This window comes from Eucyclogobius newberryi, unplaced genomic scaffold (assembly GCF_026437365.1).
Source record: "Eucyclogobius newberryi isolate DKJ021-1_F unplaced genomic scaffold, fEucNew1.0.hap1 SCAF_8, whole genome shotgun sequence".
In the NCBI taxonomy this organism is placed as follows: domain Eukaryota; kingdom Metazoa; phylum Chordata; class Actinopteri; order Gobiiformes; family Gobiidae; genus Eucyclogobius; species Eucyclogobius newberryi.
The window spans coordinates 32,553,345-32,572,987 of NW_027316500.1; the positions used below are offsets into that span (position 1 = coordinate 32,553,345).

At 50.3% G+C, this 19,643-nt stretch overlaps 1 protein-coding gene across 1 annotated transcript in view; it reads right to left on the minus strand.

Moving 5' to 3' along the window:
• The window catches only part of LOC140350821 (uncharacterized), a 30,818-nt gene that overhangs the window by 3,656 nt on the left and 7,519 nt on the right, over positions 1 to 19,643 (minus strand). Inside the window, exons 2-7 of the mRNA XM_072436338.1 lie at positions 12,052 to 13,513; positions 9,734 to 10,245; positions 6,887 to 7,851; positions 4,486 to 4,735; positions 4,105 to 4,336; positions 3,293 to 3,687 (exon numbers count right to left, since the gene is read on the minus strand). Coding sequence (XP_072292439.1) covers positions 3,293 to 3,687; positions 4,105 to 4,336; positions 4,486 to 4,735; positions 6,887 to 7,851; positions 9,734 to 10,245; positions 12,052 to 13,513 — 3,816 coding nt within the window. The remainder of the gene's footprint in view (positions 1 to 3,292; positions 3,688 to 4,104; positions 4,337 to 4,485; positions 4,736 to 6,886; positions 7,852 to 9,733; positions 10,246 to 12,051; positions 13,514 to 19,643) is intronic.

Below are 19,643 nucleotides of genomic sequence, written 5' to 3' on the forward strand. Positions count from 1 at the left end.
TACGAGCAAATGGAGTTTTAGGTTCTGTGTCGTGAAGCGTGTACCGAGTCCTGCTTCTGTTCAGTCTGCACACTTAGACCTGGTTTAGACCTGGTTTAGTCCTGGTTTAGTCCTGGTTTAGATCTGGTTTAGATCTGGTTTAGATCTGGTTTAGATCTGGTTTAGACCTGGTTTAGACCTGGTTTAGACCTGGTTTAGACCTGGTTTAGTCTTGGTTTAGACCTGGTTTAGACCTGGTTTAGACCTGGTTTAGACCTGGTTTAGTCCTGGTTTAGTCCTGGTTTAGTCCTGGTTTAGTCCTGGTTTAGACCTGGTTTAGACCTGGTTTAGACCTGGTTTAGACCTGGTTTAGTCCTGGTTTAGTCCTGGTTTAGTCCTGGTTTAGACCTGGTTTAGTCTTGGTTTAGACCTGGTTTAGACCTGGTTTAGTCCTGGTTTAGTCCTGGTTTAGTCCTGGTTTAGACCTGGTTTAGACCTGGTTTAGACCTGGTTTAGACCTGGTTTAGTCTTGGTTTAGACCTGGTTTAGATCTGGTTTAGATCTGGTTTAGACCTGGTTTAGACCTGGTTTAGTCTTGGTTTAGTCTTGGTTTAGACCTGGTTTAGACCTGGTTTAGACCTGGTTTAGTCCTGGTTTAGTCCTGGTTTAGTCCTGGTTTAGTCCTGGTTTAGTCTTGGTTTAGACCTGGTTTAGACCTGGTTTAGTCCTGGTTTAGTCCTGGTTTAGACCTGGTTTAGACCTGGTTTAGACCTGGTTTAGTCCTGACCTGGTTTAGACCTGGTTTAGACCTGGTTTAGTCCTGGTTTAGTCCTGGTTTAGTCCTGGTTTAGTCCTGGTTTAGTCTTGGTTTAGACCTGGTTTAGATCTGGTTTAGATCTGGTTTAGACCTGGTTTAGACCTGGTTTAGATCTGGTTTAGATCTGGTTTAGACCTGGTTTAGACCTGGTTTAGACCTGGTTTAGACCTGGTTTAGTCTTGGTTTAGACCTGGTTTAGACCTGGTTTAGACCTGGTTTAGACCTGGTTTAGTCCTGGTTTAGTCCTGGTTTAGTCCTGGTTTAGTCCTGGTTTAGTCCTGGTTTAGTCCTGGTTTAGTCTTGGTTTAGACCTGGTTTAGACCTGGTTTAGTCCTGGTTTAGTCCTGGTTTAGACCTGGTTTAGACCTGGTTTAGACCTGGTTTAGTCCTGACCTGGTTTAGACCTGGTTTAGACCTGGTTTAGTCCTGGTTTAGTCCTGGTTTAGTCCTGGTTTAGATCTGGTTTAGATCTGGTTTAGACCTGGTTTAGACCTGGTTTAGACCTGGTTTAGTCTTGGTTTAGACCTGGTTTAGACCTGGTTTAGACCTGGTTTAGACCTGGTTTAGACCTGGTTTAGACCTGGTTTAGTCCTGGTTTAGTCTTGGTTTAGACCTGGTTTAGTCCTGGTTTAGTCCTGGTTTAGTCCTGGTTTAGACCTGGTTTAGACCTGGTTTAGTCCTGGTTTAGTCCTGGTTTAGTCCTGGTTTAGATCTGGTTTAGATCTGGTTTAGACCTGGTTTAGACCTGGTTTAGACCTGGTTTAGTCTTGGTTTAGACCTGGTTTAGACCTGGTTTAGACCTGGTTTAGACCTGGTTTAGACCTGGTTTAGTCTTGGTTTAGACCTGGTTTAGACCTGGTTTAGACCTGGTTTAGACCTGGTTTAGTCCTGGTTTAGTCCTGGTTTAGTCCTGGTTTAGACCTGGTTTAGACCTGGTTTAGACCTGGTTTAGTCCTGACCTGGTTTAGACCTGGTTTAGACCTGGTTCAGACCTGGTTTAGACCTGGTTTAGATCTGGTTTAGTCCTGGTTTAGTCCTGGTTTAGTCCTGGTTTAGACCTGGTTTAGACCTGGTTTAGTCCTGACCTGGTTTAGACCTGGTTTAGACCTGGTTTAGTCCTGGTTTAGTCCTGGTTTAGTCCTGGTTTAGTCTTGGTTTGCTCAGATACAAACTCACTCGACGTCACGGAGCAGCAGGTTCAGTCCCGGTGCAGAATGAAGCACCAAAGAGCCGCTCTGGCCCCGGGGACCGAAGAGCTTCGCCGGGCACTTGTCACGGAGCATTCAGGGCCCCGAGAAAACATGGGCAAACAGTAAATGATTCTATTCACATAATGACTTGTTTTTCCTTTTACGGTTTTGCATTTGAGAAGGGCCCCACGTGGTATGGGTGGATCCCTCATCATCACACAGGGGGAGGGGCCTGCACACAAAGGGAACGAGCTCAGCGGCGCCTCACGCCCTCTGCTGTTCAAAAGTGGAATTCATTTAGAGTCGTTATGGTTTTGATTCGACGGGTTTGACTTCGTGCACCTTCAAATGTGTTAATAAAGAACAAAACACTTACAAAACGTGACAGATTATCTCAGGAGGACAGAGTTCATGCACAAACATGCACCAGACATTTGAGACGCTCCAAACGTCTGCGACAGCTTCAAGAAAGACAAACATGGAGTCAGTTAAAAGCATCTAAAGGTCTGAACTTTACTCAAGTATTAACATTTTAGGCCTTTTTTTACTTCAACTCCTGTTTAACTCAAGTATCTGAACTTTCTCTTCTTTACAGTGTTTGAACTGGTTTCTTGGCTGTGACCCCCAAGGGCCACACACAGAACAATGGGACGTTCTGTAATAAAATGAAGTCTTGAGGCGCCGTCAAAATTCAGTGCTAAATTATGATTTTATATATGTATTATACAGAGGGGGGGTCTGGGGTCTCACGAGGAGCAGACACTCAGCATTTACAACTGAGACAAAGTTATAGTCTGAAGTTTCTCCTTAAAGAACATTTGAATTAATCACAATCATGTTTTCTGATGCACTTTAGATTTAATATTTTAACTCTTTCCGTTTGAACAAGAGAAACAAAACATTAGAATTATAGCATTACATTATTATATCATGTATTTGAGCCGTGCTTAAAGAGAAGCTCCGCCCCCTCTTCTATAAACTACAGAACTTCTTATTGTTCAATACATTATATTTTTAACTTATCAAAAGTATGTATATACTTTACTTAAAGTACATTTAGGACTTGTGTACTTTTACTCAAGTAACGATGAAGTATTTATTCTGTAATGAAGGGTTTGTTTTGGCTCCATGTTTGTGACGTCACTGTGAACTTTGGCAAAAGGTCAAAGGTGGCGCGCACGCGCAGAAGACGGCCGCGTTATTCATCCAAAAACAGCAGTTTGATGTTTGTAATGTTGTTAGCTCAATGCTAAAAGCTAAAAAGGACAATGTTAGAAACAAAAGAGATGTTTAAAGTAGAACTTACACCGGAAGCTGCTGCTCCTCCTCTTTAATGCTCTGCTCCTCTGGCTCCGACTTAATCTGGAACGTTTCTGGGATTTCCTCCTCCAGACCCCGGTCCAGACCCCGGTCCAGACCCCGGTCCAGACCCCGGTCCAGACCCCGGTCCAGAGCCCGGTCCAGACCCTGGTCCAGACCCTGGTCCAGGGGCCCAGGACTCGTGTGAACAGCCGCCTGCAGCAGCTGGACTCTCGGGTTCAGCTCTGACTCCCGGAGCTCTTGGTTCCTCTGGTTCTCCTCTTTGGAGCGGCACAGTTCCTCCTCAGACTCCGCTGCAGTCACACGCTCCTTCATCAAAGCTCTCTGCACTTGCTCTTTAGACATTTGTACAAACCTTTGTAGCTTTAGCTCCGAGCTAACCTCAAACAGAGCGTCCGGAGACAGATGGCGGAAGAGCCACGGCTTCTCTGCTGTGATTGGTCACTCGGAAACGTCCCCGTGTTCCCATTGGCTCAGACGGGAGTGGGAGGGACAAGTTCCGGACGTTTTGGCTCGTGCCGTGAGTTATTCCAGGATTGTGCCAGTTTTCTGTTCTTGTTGAAACGGGAGGAAAACAAAGAGTCAAAGTGAATCCTGGAGGAAAGTTTGAGCCGTGAAACAGGAAGTGAAACCGGAAGTGGAACAGGAATGTCTCCGACTCAAAGCGGTTTCCTCTTTTCTTTTCCTTTTCTGCTCAAACAGATCCACGTGAACACGAAGAGTCTGAACAAAGTGCTTTGTTTATGTCTTAACACGATCACATTGTGTTTGAGTTCAAACCATCACCAGGGGCCAAACCATCACCATGTGTTCTGGGACTTTCCTCAGTGTTTTCGACACCATTGTCCCAGTCGATGTGGAGCAGTGGGTCTGGGCCCCGAAACCTCCGCCGTGGACACAAGAGACAGATGTCTTTGGAACATACTTAGATGACACGGACATGACGGACATGACGGACATGACGGACATGACGGACATGACGGACATGTTGGACACACGCACCATGGAAACAACCGCTCCTGGACTCAGTCTGAAAAATGGGACTTTTATCTTAATCCGCTTTAATAACCCTGAGTTTCTCCTTTTATCCTGCTCAGCTGTTTTTTTGTGTTTTACTTTCTAAATAATGATGATAATAATAAGTTTGCATGTGTGTGATTATTTGCTTGTATATTCCACTTCCTGCGGCTGTAGCACGTGCGACAGCGGCTGTAGAGCGCGCGATAGCGGCTGTAGCGCGCGCGATAGCGGCTGTAGCTGTAGAGCGCGCGATAGCGGCTGTAGCGCGCGCGATAGCGGCTGTAGCTGTAGAGCGCGCGATAGCGGCTGTAGCGCGTGCGATAGCGGCTGTAGAGCGCGCGATAGCGTCTGTAGCGCGCGCGATAGCGGCTGTAGAGCGCGCGATAGCGGCTGTAGTGCGCGATAGCGGCTGTAGAGCGCGATAGCGGCTGTAGAACGTGCGATAGCGGCTATGTTCCTGCTGCAGAGTCTTGGGGTCTTTTTGAGGACCACGTTCACTGCTGTGGATCGACTGATAACGAGATCAGAGTTAATGATCCTTTCCCAGAGTCCAGAGCTGCGTGTGGAGACAGTAGAAGAAGAGCTACGTGTGGAGACAAGAAGAAGAAGAAGAAGACAGAAGAAGAGCTACGTGTGGAGACAGAAGAAGAAGAAGAGGTACGTGTGGAGACAAGAAGAGCTACGTGTGGAGACAGTAGAAGAAGAAGAGCTACGGGTGGACAGTAGAAGAGCTACGTGTGGAGACAGAAGAAGAAGAAGAGGTACGTGTGGAGACAAGAAGAGCTACGTGTGGAGACAGTAGAAGAAGAAGAGCTACGGGTGGACAGTAGAAGAGCTACGTGTGGAGACAGAAGAAGAAGAGCTACGTGTAGAGACAGTAGAAGAAGAGCTACAGGTGGACAGTAGAAGAAGAAGAGCTACGTGTGGAGACAGAAGAAGAGCTACATGTGGAGACAGAAGAAGAAGAAGAGCTGCGTGTGGAGACAGAAGAAGAGCTACGTGTGGAGACAGTAGAAGAAGAGCTACGTGTGGACAGTAGAAGAAGAGCTACGTGTGGAGACAGTAGAAGCGCTACGTGTGGAGACAAGAAGAGCTACGTGTGGAGACAAGAAGAGCTATGTGTGGATACAGTAGAATAAGAGCTACGTGTGGACAGTAGAAGAAGAAGAGCTACGTGTGGAGACAGTAGAAGCGCTACGTGTGGAGACAAGAAGAGCTACGTGTGGAGACAAGAAGAGCTATGTGTGGATACAGTAGGATAAGAGCTACGTGTGGACAGTAGAAGAAGAAGAGCTACGTGTGGAGACAGTAGAAGAGCTACGTGTGGAGACAAGAAGAGCTATGTGTGGATACAGTAGAATAAGAGCTACGTGTGGACAGTAGAAGAAGAAGAGCTACGTGTGGAGACAGAAGAAGAAGAGCTACGTGTGGAGACAGTAGAAGAAGAGCTACGTGTGGACAGTAGAAGAAGAGCTATGTGTGGAGACAGAAGAACTACGTGTGGAGACAGAAGAAGAAGAAGAGCTACGTGTGGAGACAGAAGAAGAACTATGTGTGAAGACAGTAGAAGAAGAGCTACGTGTGGAGACAGTAGAAGAAGAAGTGCTACGTGTGGACAGTAGAAGAAGAGCTACGTGTGGACAGTAGAAGAAGAAGAGCTACGTGTGGAGACAGCAGAAGAAGAACCCTCACGGCTGCAGCAAACGCAGAGCCACGTTTAGAGCTTTTGTTCACGGTCTAAAAACACGACGTAGAATTGAAACAGTTTTTTATTTTTCTCCTCGTTTGTTCTGCTTTTATTTATAAGATCAAAGAATGTTTATCATAAATCAGAGCCGCGATCTCACGAGAGCCGCGTTTCCGTTTGCCACAGTTCAGAGCAGTTTAACACCACCAACAGTCACTCAAGCGCAGTATTCTGAATATGTGTATTTGGTGTATTCAGTGACTTCAAGAATTGCACATTTTGAGTTGAATGATGGAAATAAAGAAATCATTTCATTTTTGTTTATTTTACCTGAAACTTTGTGCCAGTTCTTGTTTCCTGAGGACGAACTCAACAATGACACAAGCCATAATCAGACAGTTATTATGGGATATGATTCATGTAAAACCTCTGAACTTTGGATTTATTTATTCATTTATCACAAAACTGGGCTTTGGCTCTTTATTACATTCCAAATGTTTTGTTACCTTTATTTTGAAAATGGCAAGTAGAGGATTCATTCATAAATAAACATAAAACTCTTCCCGCCTCGTGACAATTTCACAGCTGCTGAGGCTCCTCCCACATTCCAGCGTCAACACGTTTGCTCCGCCCCCAACACAGGGGTTCCCAAACTGTTCCGTGCCCTGCCGCGAACCGAACTTACCGTTTGAGATTATTTCAAGTTAAATTTTTAATATTAAGTTTAATTTACGTTATTCAGTCTTAAGGAAGTAATAAGCAAAACATAATAAATGTTGGAAGTCGGGTGATGAAGTCGTTATCTCAGAGTTTTCACATGAATGCAGCGGCAGCTCTGTTCAGCTGAATGGTTTCTCTTTAGAGATTAGATCTAAGCGTGGATTCGACTGTGTTTGATTAGATTACACTTACGGGCAAATGTTTTATTACAAATGGAACAGCTGAATGGTTTTTCCCCTGTGTGCAGTCTCATGTGTCGTGTCAGTCCAAAGAGTTGAGGGAATTCTTTCTCACAGATGGAACAGCTGAATGGTTTTTCACCTGTATGCGTTCTTCTGTGAGCGTTTAAAGCACCCAACTGGGAAAATGTTTTGTCACACGTTGAACAACTGTAAGGTTTCTCTCCCGTGTGTGTTCTTAAATGGGCATTTAGATTAAACTTAGTGGTAAATATTTTATTGCAGGTTGAACAGCTGAAAGGTTTGTCCCCCGTGTGGAGTCTCATGTGGCGATTCAGTCCAGTGAGGTGGGTAAATTCTTTGTTACAGAAGGAACAACTGAATGGTTTTTCACCTGTGTGTGTTCTTCTGTGAGTGTTTAGAGAACTCACGTGGGAGAACGTTTTGTTACAGCTTGAACAGCTGTAAGGTCTTTCTCCCGTATGCGTTCTTATGTGAGACTGCCGTTCAGACTTTGTGGAAAATGTTTTCTCACAAGTTGAACAGCTGTAAGGTTTCTCTCCTGTGTGAAGTCTCATGTGCCGTTGTAAATCATGTTTACTCCCTTTAAATCCCTTTTTACAGACGGGGCAGGGGCGTGTCCTCGAGGCCTTGGCTGTCCCTGGCGCGTCTCCAGTGTCCACCGTGTCACTGGTCTCTGGGACAGACTTGTGTTTGGACAGATCTGAGGTTTGTGCAGTCGAGCTTGAGCTTAATGGAGCTCTCCAGTCTTCATCATCATCGTCCTCGTCATCAGAAGAGTGCTCGGTGTCTTCCTCAGACTCGGAGTGTAAATGTGGCTCTGAGCTCACGTCCTCTCCCTGTGTTTCCTCTTTGAGCTCAGTTTGAAGCAGAGACTGTTCAGTTTTCACACACACAGCACTGGACTCTGGGACAGACCTGGAAAATATCAAGTGTGCATTATGTAAAAAAAATATATACATATACATACAACAATAAAGGCCATATTTTTTGTCAGCGCAGATGTGGGAGGAGCTGCAAACCTGAGGTCTGAGCTGATTGGTCCCTGGAGCGCTCAGAGGAAACTCTTCTAGACTAATTACCAAATGTGTCCCAAATAATTAAAACATAATTAACATGTATTTTGTATATTTATTATCATGAGACCTAATGAATAACATTGTTACTCTCAGTGAATCGACCACGGTCAGTGAGTCAATAAATGACTTCTCGGCACAAGCGACAACACGATTCTTATGAACTTCTACTTGTATTTATTTATTTTACAGTAGGATTCACAATAAGATTAGTACTACCATTAGTACTACCATTAGTACTACCATCAGTACTACCATCAGTACTACCATTAGTACTACCATCAGTACTACCATCAGTACTACCATCAGTACTACCATCAGTACTACCATCAGTACTACCATTAGTACTACCATCAGTACTACCATCAGTACTACCATCAGTACTACCATCAGTACTACCATTAGTACTACCATCAGTACTACCATTAGTACTACCATTAGTACTACCATCAGTACTACCATCAGTACTACCATCAGTACTACCATCAGTACTACCATCACTACCATTAGTATTACCATCAGTACTACCATTAGTACTACCATCAGTACTACCATCAGTACTACCATCAGTACTACCATCACTACCATTAGTACTACCATCAGTACTACCATTAGTACTACCATCAGTACTACCATTAGTACTACCATTAGTACTACCATCAGTACTACCATCACTACCATTAGTACTACCATCAGTACTACCATTAGTACTACCATCAGTACTACCATCAGTACTACCATTAGTACTACCATCAGTACTACCATCAGTACTACCATTAGTACTACCATCAGTACTACCATTAGTACTACCATTAGTACTACCATCAGTACTACCATCAGTACTACCATCAGTACTACCATCACTACCATTAGTATTACCATCAGTACTACCATTAGTACTACCATCAGTACTACCATCAGTACTACCATCAGTACTACCATCACTACCATTAGTACTACCATCAGTACTACCATTAGTACTACCATCAGTACTACCATTAGTACTACCATTAGTACTACCATCAGTACTACCATCACTACCATTAGTACTACCATCAGTACTACCATCAGTACTACCATTAGTACTACCATTAGTACTACCATCAGTACTACCATCAGTACTACCATCAGTACTACCATCACTACCATTAGTACTACCATCAGTACTACCATTAGTACTACCATCAGTACTACCATCAGTACTACCATCAGTACTACCATCACTACCATCAGTACTACCATCAGTACTACCATCACTACCATTAGTACTACCATCAGTACTACCATTAGTACTACCATTAGTACTACCATCAGTACTACCATCACTACCATCAGTACTACCATTAGTACTACCATCAGTACTACCATTAGTACTACCATCAGTACTACCATCAGTACTACCATCAGTACTACCATCAGTACTACCATTAGTACTACCATCAGTACTACCATCAGTACTACCATTAGTACTACCATCAGTACTACCATCAGTACTACCATTAGTACTACCATTAGTACTACCATCAGTACTACCATCAGTACTACCATCAGTACTACCATCAGTACTACCATCAGTACTTCCCAGTGTAAACCGCCGTGGGGCCGATTCCACCACATCAGGGAGTGAGGGCTCCTTTTTTTTTCAATTTTCTTTGAACTTTAAAATGTAAATCTGATCTCAATATTCAGTAAACTGCAGTAAATGTGTTTGAAGTAGAACTTACACTGGCAGCTGCTGCTCCTCCTCTTTGATGCTCTGCTCCTCTGACTCTGACTTCATCTGTGAAGTCTCTGGGATTTCCTCCTCCAGACCCCGGTCCAGACCCCGGTCCAGACCCGGGTCCAGACCCGGGTCCAGACCCGGGTCCAGAGCCCGGTCCAGAGCCCGGTCCAGAGCCCGGTCCAGAGCCCGGTCCAGACCCGGGTCCAGACCCCGGTCCAGACCCCGGTCCAGAGCCCGGTCCAGACCCTGGTCCAGGGGCCCAGGACTCGTGTGAACAGCCGCCTGCAGCAGCTGGACTCTCGGGTTCAGCTCTGACTCCCGGAGCTCTTGGTTCCTCTGGTTCTCCTCTTTGGAGCGGCACAGTTCCTCCTCAGACTCCGCTGCAGTCACACGCTCCTTCATCAAAGCTCTCTGCACTTGCGCTTTAGACATTTGTACAAACCTTTGTAGCTTTAGCTCCGAGCTAACCTCAAACAGAGCGTCCTGAGACAGGGACACGCCCCGAGCTCTGCTCTGATTGGTCAGTCAGATCCATCTCCGTGTTCCTATTGGCTCAGACTGGAATAGGCGGGACAAGTTCCCGGAAGTTTCGGCTCGTGTTTATGTTACGAGTTCTTCTCGATAATAGAATAAATTCATGGCTTTTCTCATTTTTCTCTTATATAATGACAGTTTGAACATCACGTCTTACATTTCACATCTTTCGCGGGCTTTTTCAGGGAAGTGTTGACGGTTTTATATATAAAGTTGAAGGTACTTTTTCCCCCAGTCACAAGAATTCAAATCTCGTAAATGTAACAAACAAAAACAGTTAGAGGTGTGACGTCACAGTCTTTACAAAAGCCTGAGCTCATCAAACGGGAAGAAAGTCAATATTTCAAACTTGACATTGAGCTATTGCAGTATTTCTATTTTTAAAAATCCATCCACTCATCTCCACAATGACTCATTTGCTAAATTTGAGATACATCCACTGTCCATGAACCCAACTTTAATAAGAAGCGCTACATTTAAAATGTGTATTTTATAGTTAAACTATATATATGTATATTTATAGTGTTCTCTTTTTCCATCGGATCCAGAGTTATTTCAGAACCACTGCCATCAGAAGCATTGAAGCATTAGAAGTCCTCAGCTCCTCCAGGATCTGGGACACGTTCTCCTGGGACACGTGAATGGAAGAACCTGCTGACGCGCTCTACAGCTCCGCCCCTTCCTTCAGCGTGTCCAGGACAACGGTCAGATGACCCAACAACACAGTCACCTCCGTCCTGGGGGCTCCGAGCAGGACGTCCCGGAGCAGCTCCACGTTCAGACACAAAACACAGAAAACAACAGACGACAAGACACTTACGTTTGTTTGAATTGATATATTTGACCAGGAAAAGCTCACAAAAACATTACAAACTAAATACAAATGTGACAAATACAATACACTCAGTGGTTCCCAAAGTGGGGCCCCCAAAGGTCCACTCAACAAGCAGTACAATAATATCAAGTTTGAAATAATATAATACTAATATTTAGAATGAGAAAAAGATTTATCGCCGTCGTCAGTGAATAAGTCACAAACGAGTCACTTCAGCCATAAAGTGCCACATACGACAAAGAAGAAGAATAAATCTGCAAAATATATAATATAAGGCATAAAACATTAAGAATTGACTGATAAAATAAGTGAGTCCACAGTCGATCCTCAGTAAAGACGAGGTTTTGAGCAGAAGTCAGAAAATGTAATATTTGTGTTAAAACGGCACAGATTAAAATATTTATATTCATGAAATCATCACTAAAAGCCAATTTTACTTTAACATTTTTGTAAATACAAACTAAAATCAAATAAAACAATGGTGAGATGTAGTGTTTTTCTCTTCCCCACATCGACCCGCCCCAAGTGCAACAAGAACAGTCTCGATTTGCTTCACATTTGTAAAGAAGTAAACTTGGTTGGAAAAAAGCACAATCCGTCTCCGTCTGTAGCACAAATATAACACGTATATGAGCTGCAGACGTCAACAACACCGGGACATTCAATAAATTCACGTTTTTTCACATTCTCATCTCGTCTCCATTTTGAACGACGGCTGTTTATGTTCAGTCGTGCTCTGTACTCCTGAATGGTTTCTCGTTATGAGTTCAAGTGTCTTTTTCTTTAACCGCCATGTGGATTTTCAGCGTTTATCTCTATTTAAATGATGTAGATTATGCTCCTGGGAAATGGTTTGACCTCATGAGGAAACTCGACACATCTCAGTCCCGAGAGCAGAGAGAGAACTTATTTGGAGAATCACAAAAAAAAGTTACAAACTAGGAACTTGCTTCAGTTAACGGAGCGGCAGAGTTATTACCGGGATGTGCGGCTCTAATGTGTTTATTCAGATTACCTAACTGAGAAAATGTTTTGTTACAGGTCGCACAGCTGAATGGTTTCTCCCCCGTGTGCGTTCTCATATGTGCACTTAGATGAGACTTGGTGTAAAATATCTTATGGCAGGTTGGGCAGCTGGAGGTGTTTTCCCCCGTGTGCAGCCTCACGTGATGTTTCAGTCCGGCGGCTTGGGTGAACTCTTTCTGACAGAAGGCACAGCTGAAGGGTTTCTGCACAGGATGCGTTCTTCTGTGAACATTTAGTGTGCTCTTCTGCGAAAAGGTTTTGCTACAGATTGAACAGCTGAAAGGTTTCTCCCCTGTGTGCGTCCTTATATGTGAGCTGAGAGTGGACTTACTGGAAAACGTCTTGCTGCAGGTCGGACAGCTGAATGGTTTTTCGCCCGTGTGCACCCTCATGTGGAATTTCATCGCAGAGTCAAAAGTGAATTCTCTCTTACAGATGGAACAGCTGAATGGTTTTCCTGTGTCATCCGTGTGCATTCTTTTGTGAACATTTAGGGAACCCACCTGGGAAAATCTTTGGTTACAGACTGAACAGCTGTAAGGTTTTTCTCCCGTGTGCGTTCTTATGTGTGCGAGCAGATGAGCGTTCTTGGAAAAAGTCTTCTTGCAAGTTAAACAGCTGAATGGTCTTTCCCCTGTGTGCTGACTCATGTGGAGTTTGAGTCCCTGGGCCAGCGAAAACGCCTTCTTACAAATGGAACAGCTGAACGGTTTCTCGCCCGTGTGCGTCTTGCTGTGAACGTTGAGCGAATCCTTCCGGGAAAACGTTTTGTTACAGACTGTGCACCTGAAGGGTTTCTCTCCCGTGTGTGTTCTTATGTGTAAACACAGATGAGATTTACTGGCAAATGTTTTATTGCAGGTTGGACAGCTGAATGTCTTCTCGCCCGTGTGCCTCCTCATGTGGAGCTTCAGTCCTGAGACACTCGTAAACTCCTTGTTACAGACGGAACAGCTGCATGGTATTTCGTCCGTGTGCGTTTTCTTGTGGACGCTCAGAGAATCCTTTCGGGAGAATGTTTTGTTGCAGATCGAACAGCTGTAAGGTTTCTCCCCCGTGTGAATTTGAACGTGTCGTTGTAGATCGTGTTTATTCCCTTTGAATCTCTTTTTGCAAACGGGACACTGGTGCGTCCTCCCCTCGGCTCCTCCGGCTGTTCCCGACTCTTCTTCTTCGTCGTTTGCAGAGTCTTCGTCGTCTGAGCGGTTTAGCGGGGCGCCCCAGTCTTCGTCCTCGTCATCAGAAGAGTGCTCCGTGTCTCCGTCAGACTCGGAGTGTAAACGTGGCTCGCCGCTCGCGTCCTCATCCTGCGTTTCTTCTTCTTCTTCTTCTTCTTCTTTGAGCTCTTCCGTTTTCACGACCACAATATTGAACTCCGGGAAAGACCTGAACAGATGAAAAACATATGTCAATGGAAACAGAAGATGGCGCTAGTGTGGCCTGTTAGCCTGTTAGCCTGTTAGCCCGAATGTCTCGAATCCCAAACATTCAAAGTCGATTAAAAACCCTTTGAAGCGTCCAAACCTTTATCAGACGAGTGAGACAAAATAATCTGATTTAAAACTCGACAATGATCAAAAGAAGGCGGAACTTGGGGGAGGAGCTTGGGGGAGGAGCTTGGGGGAGGAGCTTGGGGGAGGAGCTTGGGGGAGGAGCTTGGGGGAGGAGCTTGGGGTTTACGGCGTCTAAACTGCTGTGGTCCAGAATCTGAAGCTCAATGTGAAAGTGTCGAGCGTAATGTGGTGCCAGAGGTTCCTGCGCAGGTCGTACAGGAAGAGGAGAATCCCTGAGCGCGGCACGATGCACAGACTGAACAGTGTTTCTGCTGCTTTACGTTGGTGTCGCGCCTGAATCTTCACCCCCGGGAAAAAGCCGCCATTAAAATGAGCTGAACTTGTGTCTGGAGCTCCTCCTGCACAGGTCCTCCTCCTCCTACACAGGTCCTCCTGCACAGGTCCTACCTCCTCCTGCACAGCTATCTATTCCTGCACAGCTCCTCCTGCACAGCTCCTCCTCCGACGCAGCTCCTCCTCCTCCACAGCTCCTCCTCCTCCAAAGCTCCTCAGGCGCAGCTCCTCCTCAGGCGCAGCTCCTCCTCCGACGCAGCTCCTCCTCCTGCACAGCTGCTCCTCCTGCACAGCTCCTCCTCCTGCACAGCTCCTCCTCCTGCACAGCTCCTCCTCCTGCACAGCTCCTCCTCCTCCTGCACAGCTCCTCCTCCTGCACAGCTCCTCCTCCTGCACAGCTCCTCCTCCTGCACAGCTCCTCCTTCTGCACAGCTCCTCCTTCTGCACAGCTCTTCCTCCGCCACAGCATCTTCTGCACAGCTCCTCCTGCACACCTCCTTCTCCTGCACAGCTCCTCCTCCGGTGCAGCTCCTGCACAGCTCCCTCTCCTGCACAGCTCCTACTCCTGCACAGCTCCTACTCCTGCACAGCTCCCTCTCCTGCAAAGCTCCTTCTCCTGCACAGCTCCTCCTCCTCCTCCGCAGCTCCTCCTCCGCAGCAGCTCCTCCTCCGCAGCAGCAGCAGCTCCTCCTCCTGCACTGCTCCTTCTCCTGCACAGCTCCTCCTCCTGCACAGCTCCTTCTCCTGCACAGCTCCTCCTCCTGCACAGCTCCTTCTCCTGCACAGCTCCTCCTCCAGCACAGCTCCTTCTCCTGCACAGCTCCTCCTCCTGCACTGCTCCTTCTCCTGCACTGCTCCTCCTCCTGCACTGCTCCTTCACCTGCACTGCTCCTCCTCCTGCACTGCTCCTCCTCCTGCACTGCTCCTTCTCCTGCACAGCTCCTTCTCCTGCACAGCTCCTCCTCCAGCACAGCTCCTTCTCCTGCACTGCTCCTCCTCCTGCACAGCTCCTTCTCCTGCACAGCTCCTCCTCCTGCACAGCTCCTTCTCCTGCACAGCTCCTCCTCCTGCACAGCTCCTTCTCCTGCACTGCTCCTCCTCCAGCACAGCTCCTTCTCCTGCACTGCTCCTCCTCCTGCACTGCTCCTCCTCCTGCACTGCTCCTCCTCCTGCACAGCTCCTTCTCCTGCACAGCTCCTCCTCCAGCACAGCTCCTTCTCCTGCACAGCTCCTCCTCCTGCACAGCTCCTTCTCCTGCACAGCTCCTCCTCCTGCACAGCTCCTTCTCCTGCACAGCTCCTCCTCCAGCACAGCTCCTTCTCCTGCACAGCTCCTCCTCCGGAGCAGCTCCTCCTCCTGCACTGCTCCTTCTCCTGCACTGCTCCTCCTCCTGCACTGCTCCTTCACCTGCACTGCTCCTCCTCCTGCACTGCTCCTCCTCCTGCACTGCTCCTCCTCCTGCACAGCTCCTTCTCCTGCACAGCTCCTCCTCCTGCACAGCTCCTCCTCCAGCACAGCTCCTTCTCCTGCACTGCTCCTCCTCCTGCACTGCTCCTCCTCCTGCACTGCTCCTCCTCCTGCACAGCTCCTTCTCCTGCACAGCTCCTCCTCCAGCACAGCTCCTTCTCCTGCACAGCTCCTCCTCCTCCTCCGCAGCTCCTCCTCCTGCACTGCTCCTTCTCCTGCACAGCTCCTTCTCCTGCACAGCTCCTCCTCCTGCACAGCTCCTCCTCCTGCACAGCTCCTTCTCCTGCACAGCTCCTTCTCCTGCACAGCTCCTCCTCCTGCACAGCTCCTTCTCCTGCACAGCTCCTTCTCCTGCACAGCTCCTCCTCCAGCACAGCTCCTTCTCCTGCACAGCTCCTTCTTCACAACACTCCCACACACCAGACCAGGTCCATCCTTCTGTACAAAGCTCACCAGACGCGACTGGTAAAGATGCAGCTTCACCTCCTCTGACTGAAGCGACAAACACAAACTATGAAGGACAAACCGAACTTCACAGATCGTTATGTCGGACTCCACTAGAGGCGCACTGCCCCTCCAGTCCTGCAGGAGTGCTGTTCCGCCTCCCTCCAGTCCTGCAGGAGAGCTGTTCCGCCTCCCTCCCTCCAGTCCTGCAGGAGTGCTGTTCCGCCTCCCTCCAGTCCTGCAGGAGAGCTGTTCCGCCTCCCTCCCTCCAGTCCTGCAGGAGAGCTGTTCCGCCTCCCTCCCTCCAGTCCTGCAGGAGAGCTGTTCCGCCTCCCTCCCTCCAGTCCTGCAGGAGAGCTGTTCCGCCTCCCTCCCTCCAGTCCTGCAGGAGTGCTGTTCCGCCTCCCTCCAGTCCTGCAGGAGTGCTGTTCCGCCTCCCTCCAGTCCTGCAGGAGTGCTGTTCCGCCTCCCTCCAGTCCTGCAGGAGTGCTGTTCCGCCTCCCTCCAGTCCTGCAGGAGTGCTGTTCCGCCTCCCTCCCTCCAGTCCTGCAGGAGAGCTGTTCCACCTCCCTCCAACCCTGCAGGAGTGCTGTTCCGCCTCCCTCCCTCCAGTCCTGCAGGAGAGCTGTTCCACCTCCCTCCAGTCCTGCAGGAGTGCTGTTCCGCCTCCCTCCAGTCCTGCAGGAGTGCTGTTCCACCTCCCTCCAGTCCTGCAGGAGAGCTGTTCCACCTCCCTCCAGTCCTGCAGGAGAGCTGTTCCGCCTCCCTCCCTCCAGTCCTGCAGGAGTGCTGTTCCGCCTCCCTCCAGTCCTGCAGGAGAGCTGTTCCGCCTCCCTCCCTCCAGTCCTGCAGGAGTGCTGTTCCGCCTCCCTCCCTCCAGTCCTGCAGGAGAGCTGTTCCACCTCCCTCCAGTCCTGCAGGAGAGCTGTTCCACCTCCCTCCAGTCCTGCAGGAGTGCTGTTCCGCCTCCCTCCAGTCCTGCAGGAGAGCTGTTCCGCCTCCCTCCCTCCAGTCCTGCAGGAGTGCTGTTCCGCCTCCCTCCAGTCCTGCAGGAGTGCTGTTCCGCCTCCCTCCAGTCCTGCAGGAGTGCTGTTCCGCCTCCCTCCCTCCAGTCCTGCAGGAGTGCTGTTCCGCCTCCCTCCAGTCCTGCAGGAGTGCTGTTCCGCCTCCCTCCCTCCAGTCCTGCAGGAGAGCTGTTCCGCCTCCCTCCAGTCCTGCAGGAGAGCTGTTCCGCCTCCCTCCAGTCCTGCAGGAGAGCTGTTCCGCCTCCCTCCAGTCCTGCAGGAGTGCTGTTCCGCCTCCCTCCAGTCCTGCAGGAGAGCTGTTCCGCCTCCCTCCCTCCAGTCCTGCAGGAGTGCTGTTCCGCCTCCCTCCCTCCAGTCCTGCAGGAGTGCTGTTCCACCTCCCTCCAGTCCTGCAGGAGAGCTGTTCCGCCTCCCTCCCTCCAGTCCTGCAGGAGTGCTGTTCCGCCTCCCTCCAGTCCTGCAGGAGTGCTGTTCCGCCTCCCTCCAGTCCTGCAGGAGAGCTGTTCCGCCTCCCTCCCTCCAGTCCTGCAGGAGTGCTGTTCCGCCTCCCTCCAGTCCTGCAGGAGTGCTGTTCCGCCTCCCTCCCTCCAGTCCTGCAGGAGTGCTGTTCCGCCTCCCTCCAGTCCTGCAGGAGTGCTGTTCCGCCTCCCTCCAGTCCTGCAGGAGAGCTGTTCCGCCTCCCTCCAGTCCTGCAGGAGTGCTGTTCCGCCTCCCTCCAGTCCTGCAGGAGAGCTGTTCCGCCTCCCTCCAGTCCTGCAGGAGAGCTGTTCCGCCTCCCTCCAGTCCTGCAGGAGTGCTGTTCCGCCTCCCTCCAGTCCTGCAGGAGTGCTGTTCCGCCTCCCTCCAGTCCTGCAGGAGTGCTGTTCCGCCTCCCTCCCTCCAGTCCTGCAGGAGTGCTGTTCCGCCTCCCTCCAGTCCTGCAGGAGAGCTGTTCCGCCTCCCTCCCTCCAGTCCTGCAGGAGTGCTGTTCCGCCTCCCTCCCTCCAGTCCTGCAGGAGAGCTGTTCCACCTCCCTCCAACCCTGCAGGAGTGCTGTTCCGCCTCCCTCCCTCCAGTCCTGCAGGAGAGCTGTTCCACCTCCCTCCAGTCCTGCAGGAGTGCTGTTCCGCCTCCCTCCAGTCCTGCAGGAGTGCTGTTCCACCTCCCTCCAGTCCTGCAGGAGTGCTGTTCCGCCTCCCTCCAGTCCTGCAGGAGAGCTGTTCCACCTCCCTCCAGTCCTGCAGGAGAGCTGTTCCGCCTCCCTCCCTCCAGTCCTGCAGGAGTGCTGTTCCGCCTCCCTCCAGTCCTGCAGGAGAGCTGTTCCGCCTCCCTCCCTCCAGTCCTGCAGGAGTGCTGTTCCGCCTCCCTCCCTCCAGTCCTGCAGGAGAGCTGTTCCACCTCCCTCCAGTCCTGCAGGAGAGCTGTTCCACCTCCCTCCAGTCCTGCAGGAGTGCTGTTCCGCCTCCCTCCAGTCCTGCAGGAGAGCTGTTCCGCCTCCCTCCCTCCAGTCCTGCAGGAGTGCTGTTCCGCCTCCCTCCAGTCCTGCAGGAGTGCTGTTCCGCCTCCCTCCAGTCCTGCAGGAGTGCTGTTCCGCCTCCCTCCAGTCCTGCAGGAGAGCTGTTCCGCCTCCCTCCAGTCCTGCAGGAGTGCTGTTCCGCCTCCCTCCAGTCCTGCAGGAGAGCTGTTCCGCCTCCCTCCAGTCCTGCAGGAGTGCTGTTCCGCCTCCCTCCAGTCCTGCAGGAGTGCTGTTCCGCCTCCCTCCAGTCCTGCAGGAGTGCTGTTCCGCCTCCCTCCAGTCCTGCAGGAGTGCTGTTCCGCCTCCCTCCCTCCAGTCCTGCAGGAGTGCTGTTCCGCCTCCCTCCAGTCCTGCAGGAGTGCTGTTCCGCCTCCCTCCCTCCAGTCCTGCAGGAGTGCTGTTCCGCCTCCCTCCAGTCCTGCAGGAGAGCTGTTCCGCCTCCCTCCAGTCCTGCAGGAGTGCTGTTCCGCCTCCCTCCAGTCCTGCAGGAGTGCTGTTCCGCCTCCCTCCAGTCCTGCAGGAGTGCTGTTCCGCCTCCCTCCAGTCCTGCAGGAGTGCTGTTCCGCCTCCCTCCAGTCCTGCAGGAGTGCTGTTCCGCCTCCCTCCAGTCCTGCAGGAGAGCTGTTCCACCTCCCTCCAGTCCTGCAGGAGAGCTGTTCCGCCTCCCTCCCTCCAGTCCTGCAGGAGTGCTGTTCCGCCTCCCTCCAGTCCTGCAGGAGAGCTGTTCCGCCTCCCTCCCTCCAGTCCTGCAGGAGTGCTGTTCCGCCTCCCTCCCTCCAGTCCTGCAGGAGAGCTGTTCCACCTCCCTCCAGTCCTGCAGGAGAGCTGTTCCACCTCCCTCCAGTCCTGCAGGAGTGCTGTTCCGCCTCCCTCCAGTCCTGCAGGAGAGCTGTTCCGCCTCCCTCCCTCCAGTCCTGCAGGAGTGCTGTTCCGCCTCCCTCCAGTCCTGCAGGAGTGCTGTTCCGCCTCCCTCCAGTCCTGCAGGAGTGCTGTTCCGCCTCCCTCCCTCCAGTCCTGCAGGAGTGCTGTTCCGCCTCCCTCCAGTCCTGCAGGAGTGCTGTTCCGCCTCCCTCCCTCCAGTCCTGCAGGAGTGCTGTTCCGCCTCCCTCCAGTCCTGCAGGAGTGCTGTTCCGCCTCCCTCCCTCCAGTCCTGCAGGAGAGCTGTTCCGCCTCCCTCCAGTCCTGCAGGAGAGCTGTTCCGCCTCCCTCCAGTCCTGCAGGAGAGCTGTTCCGCCTCC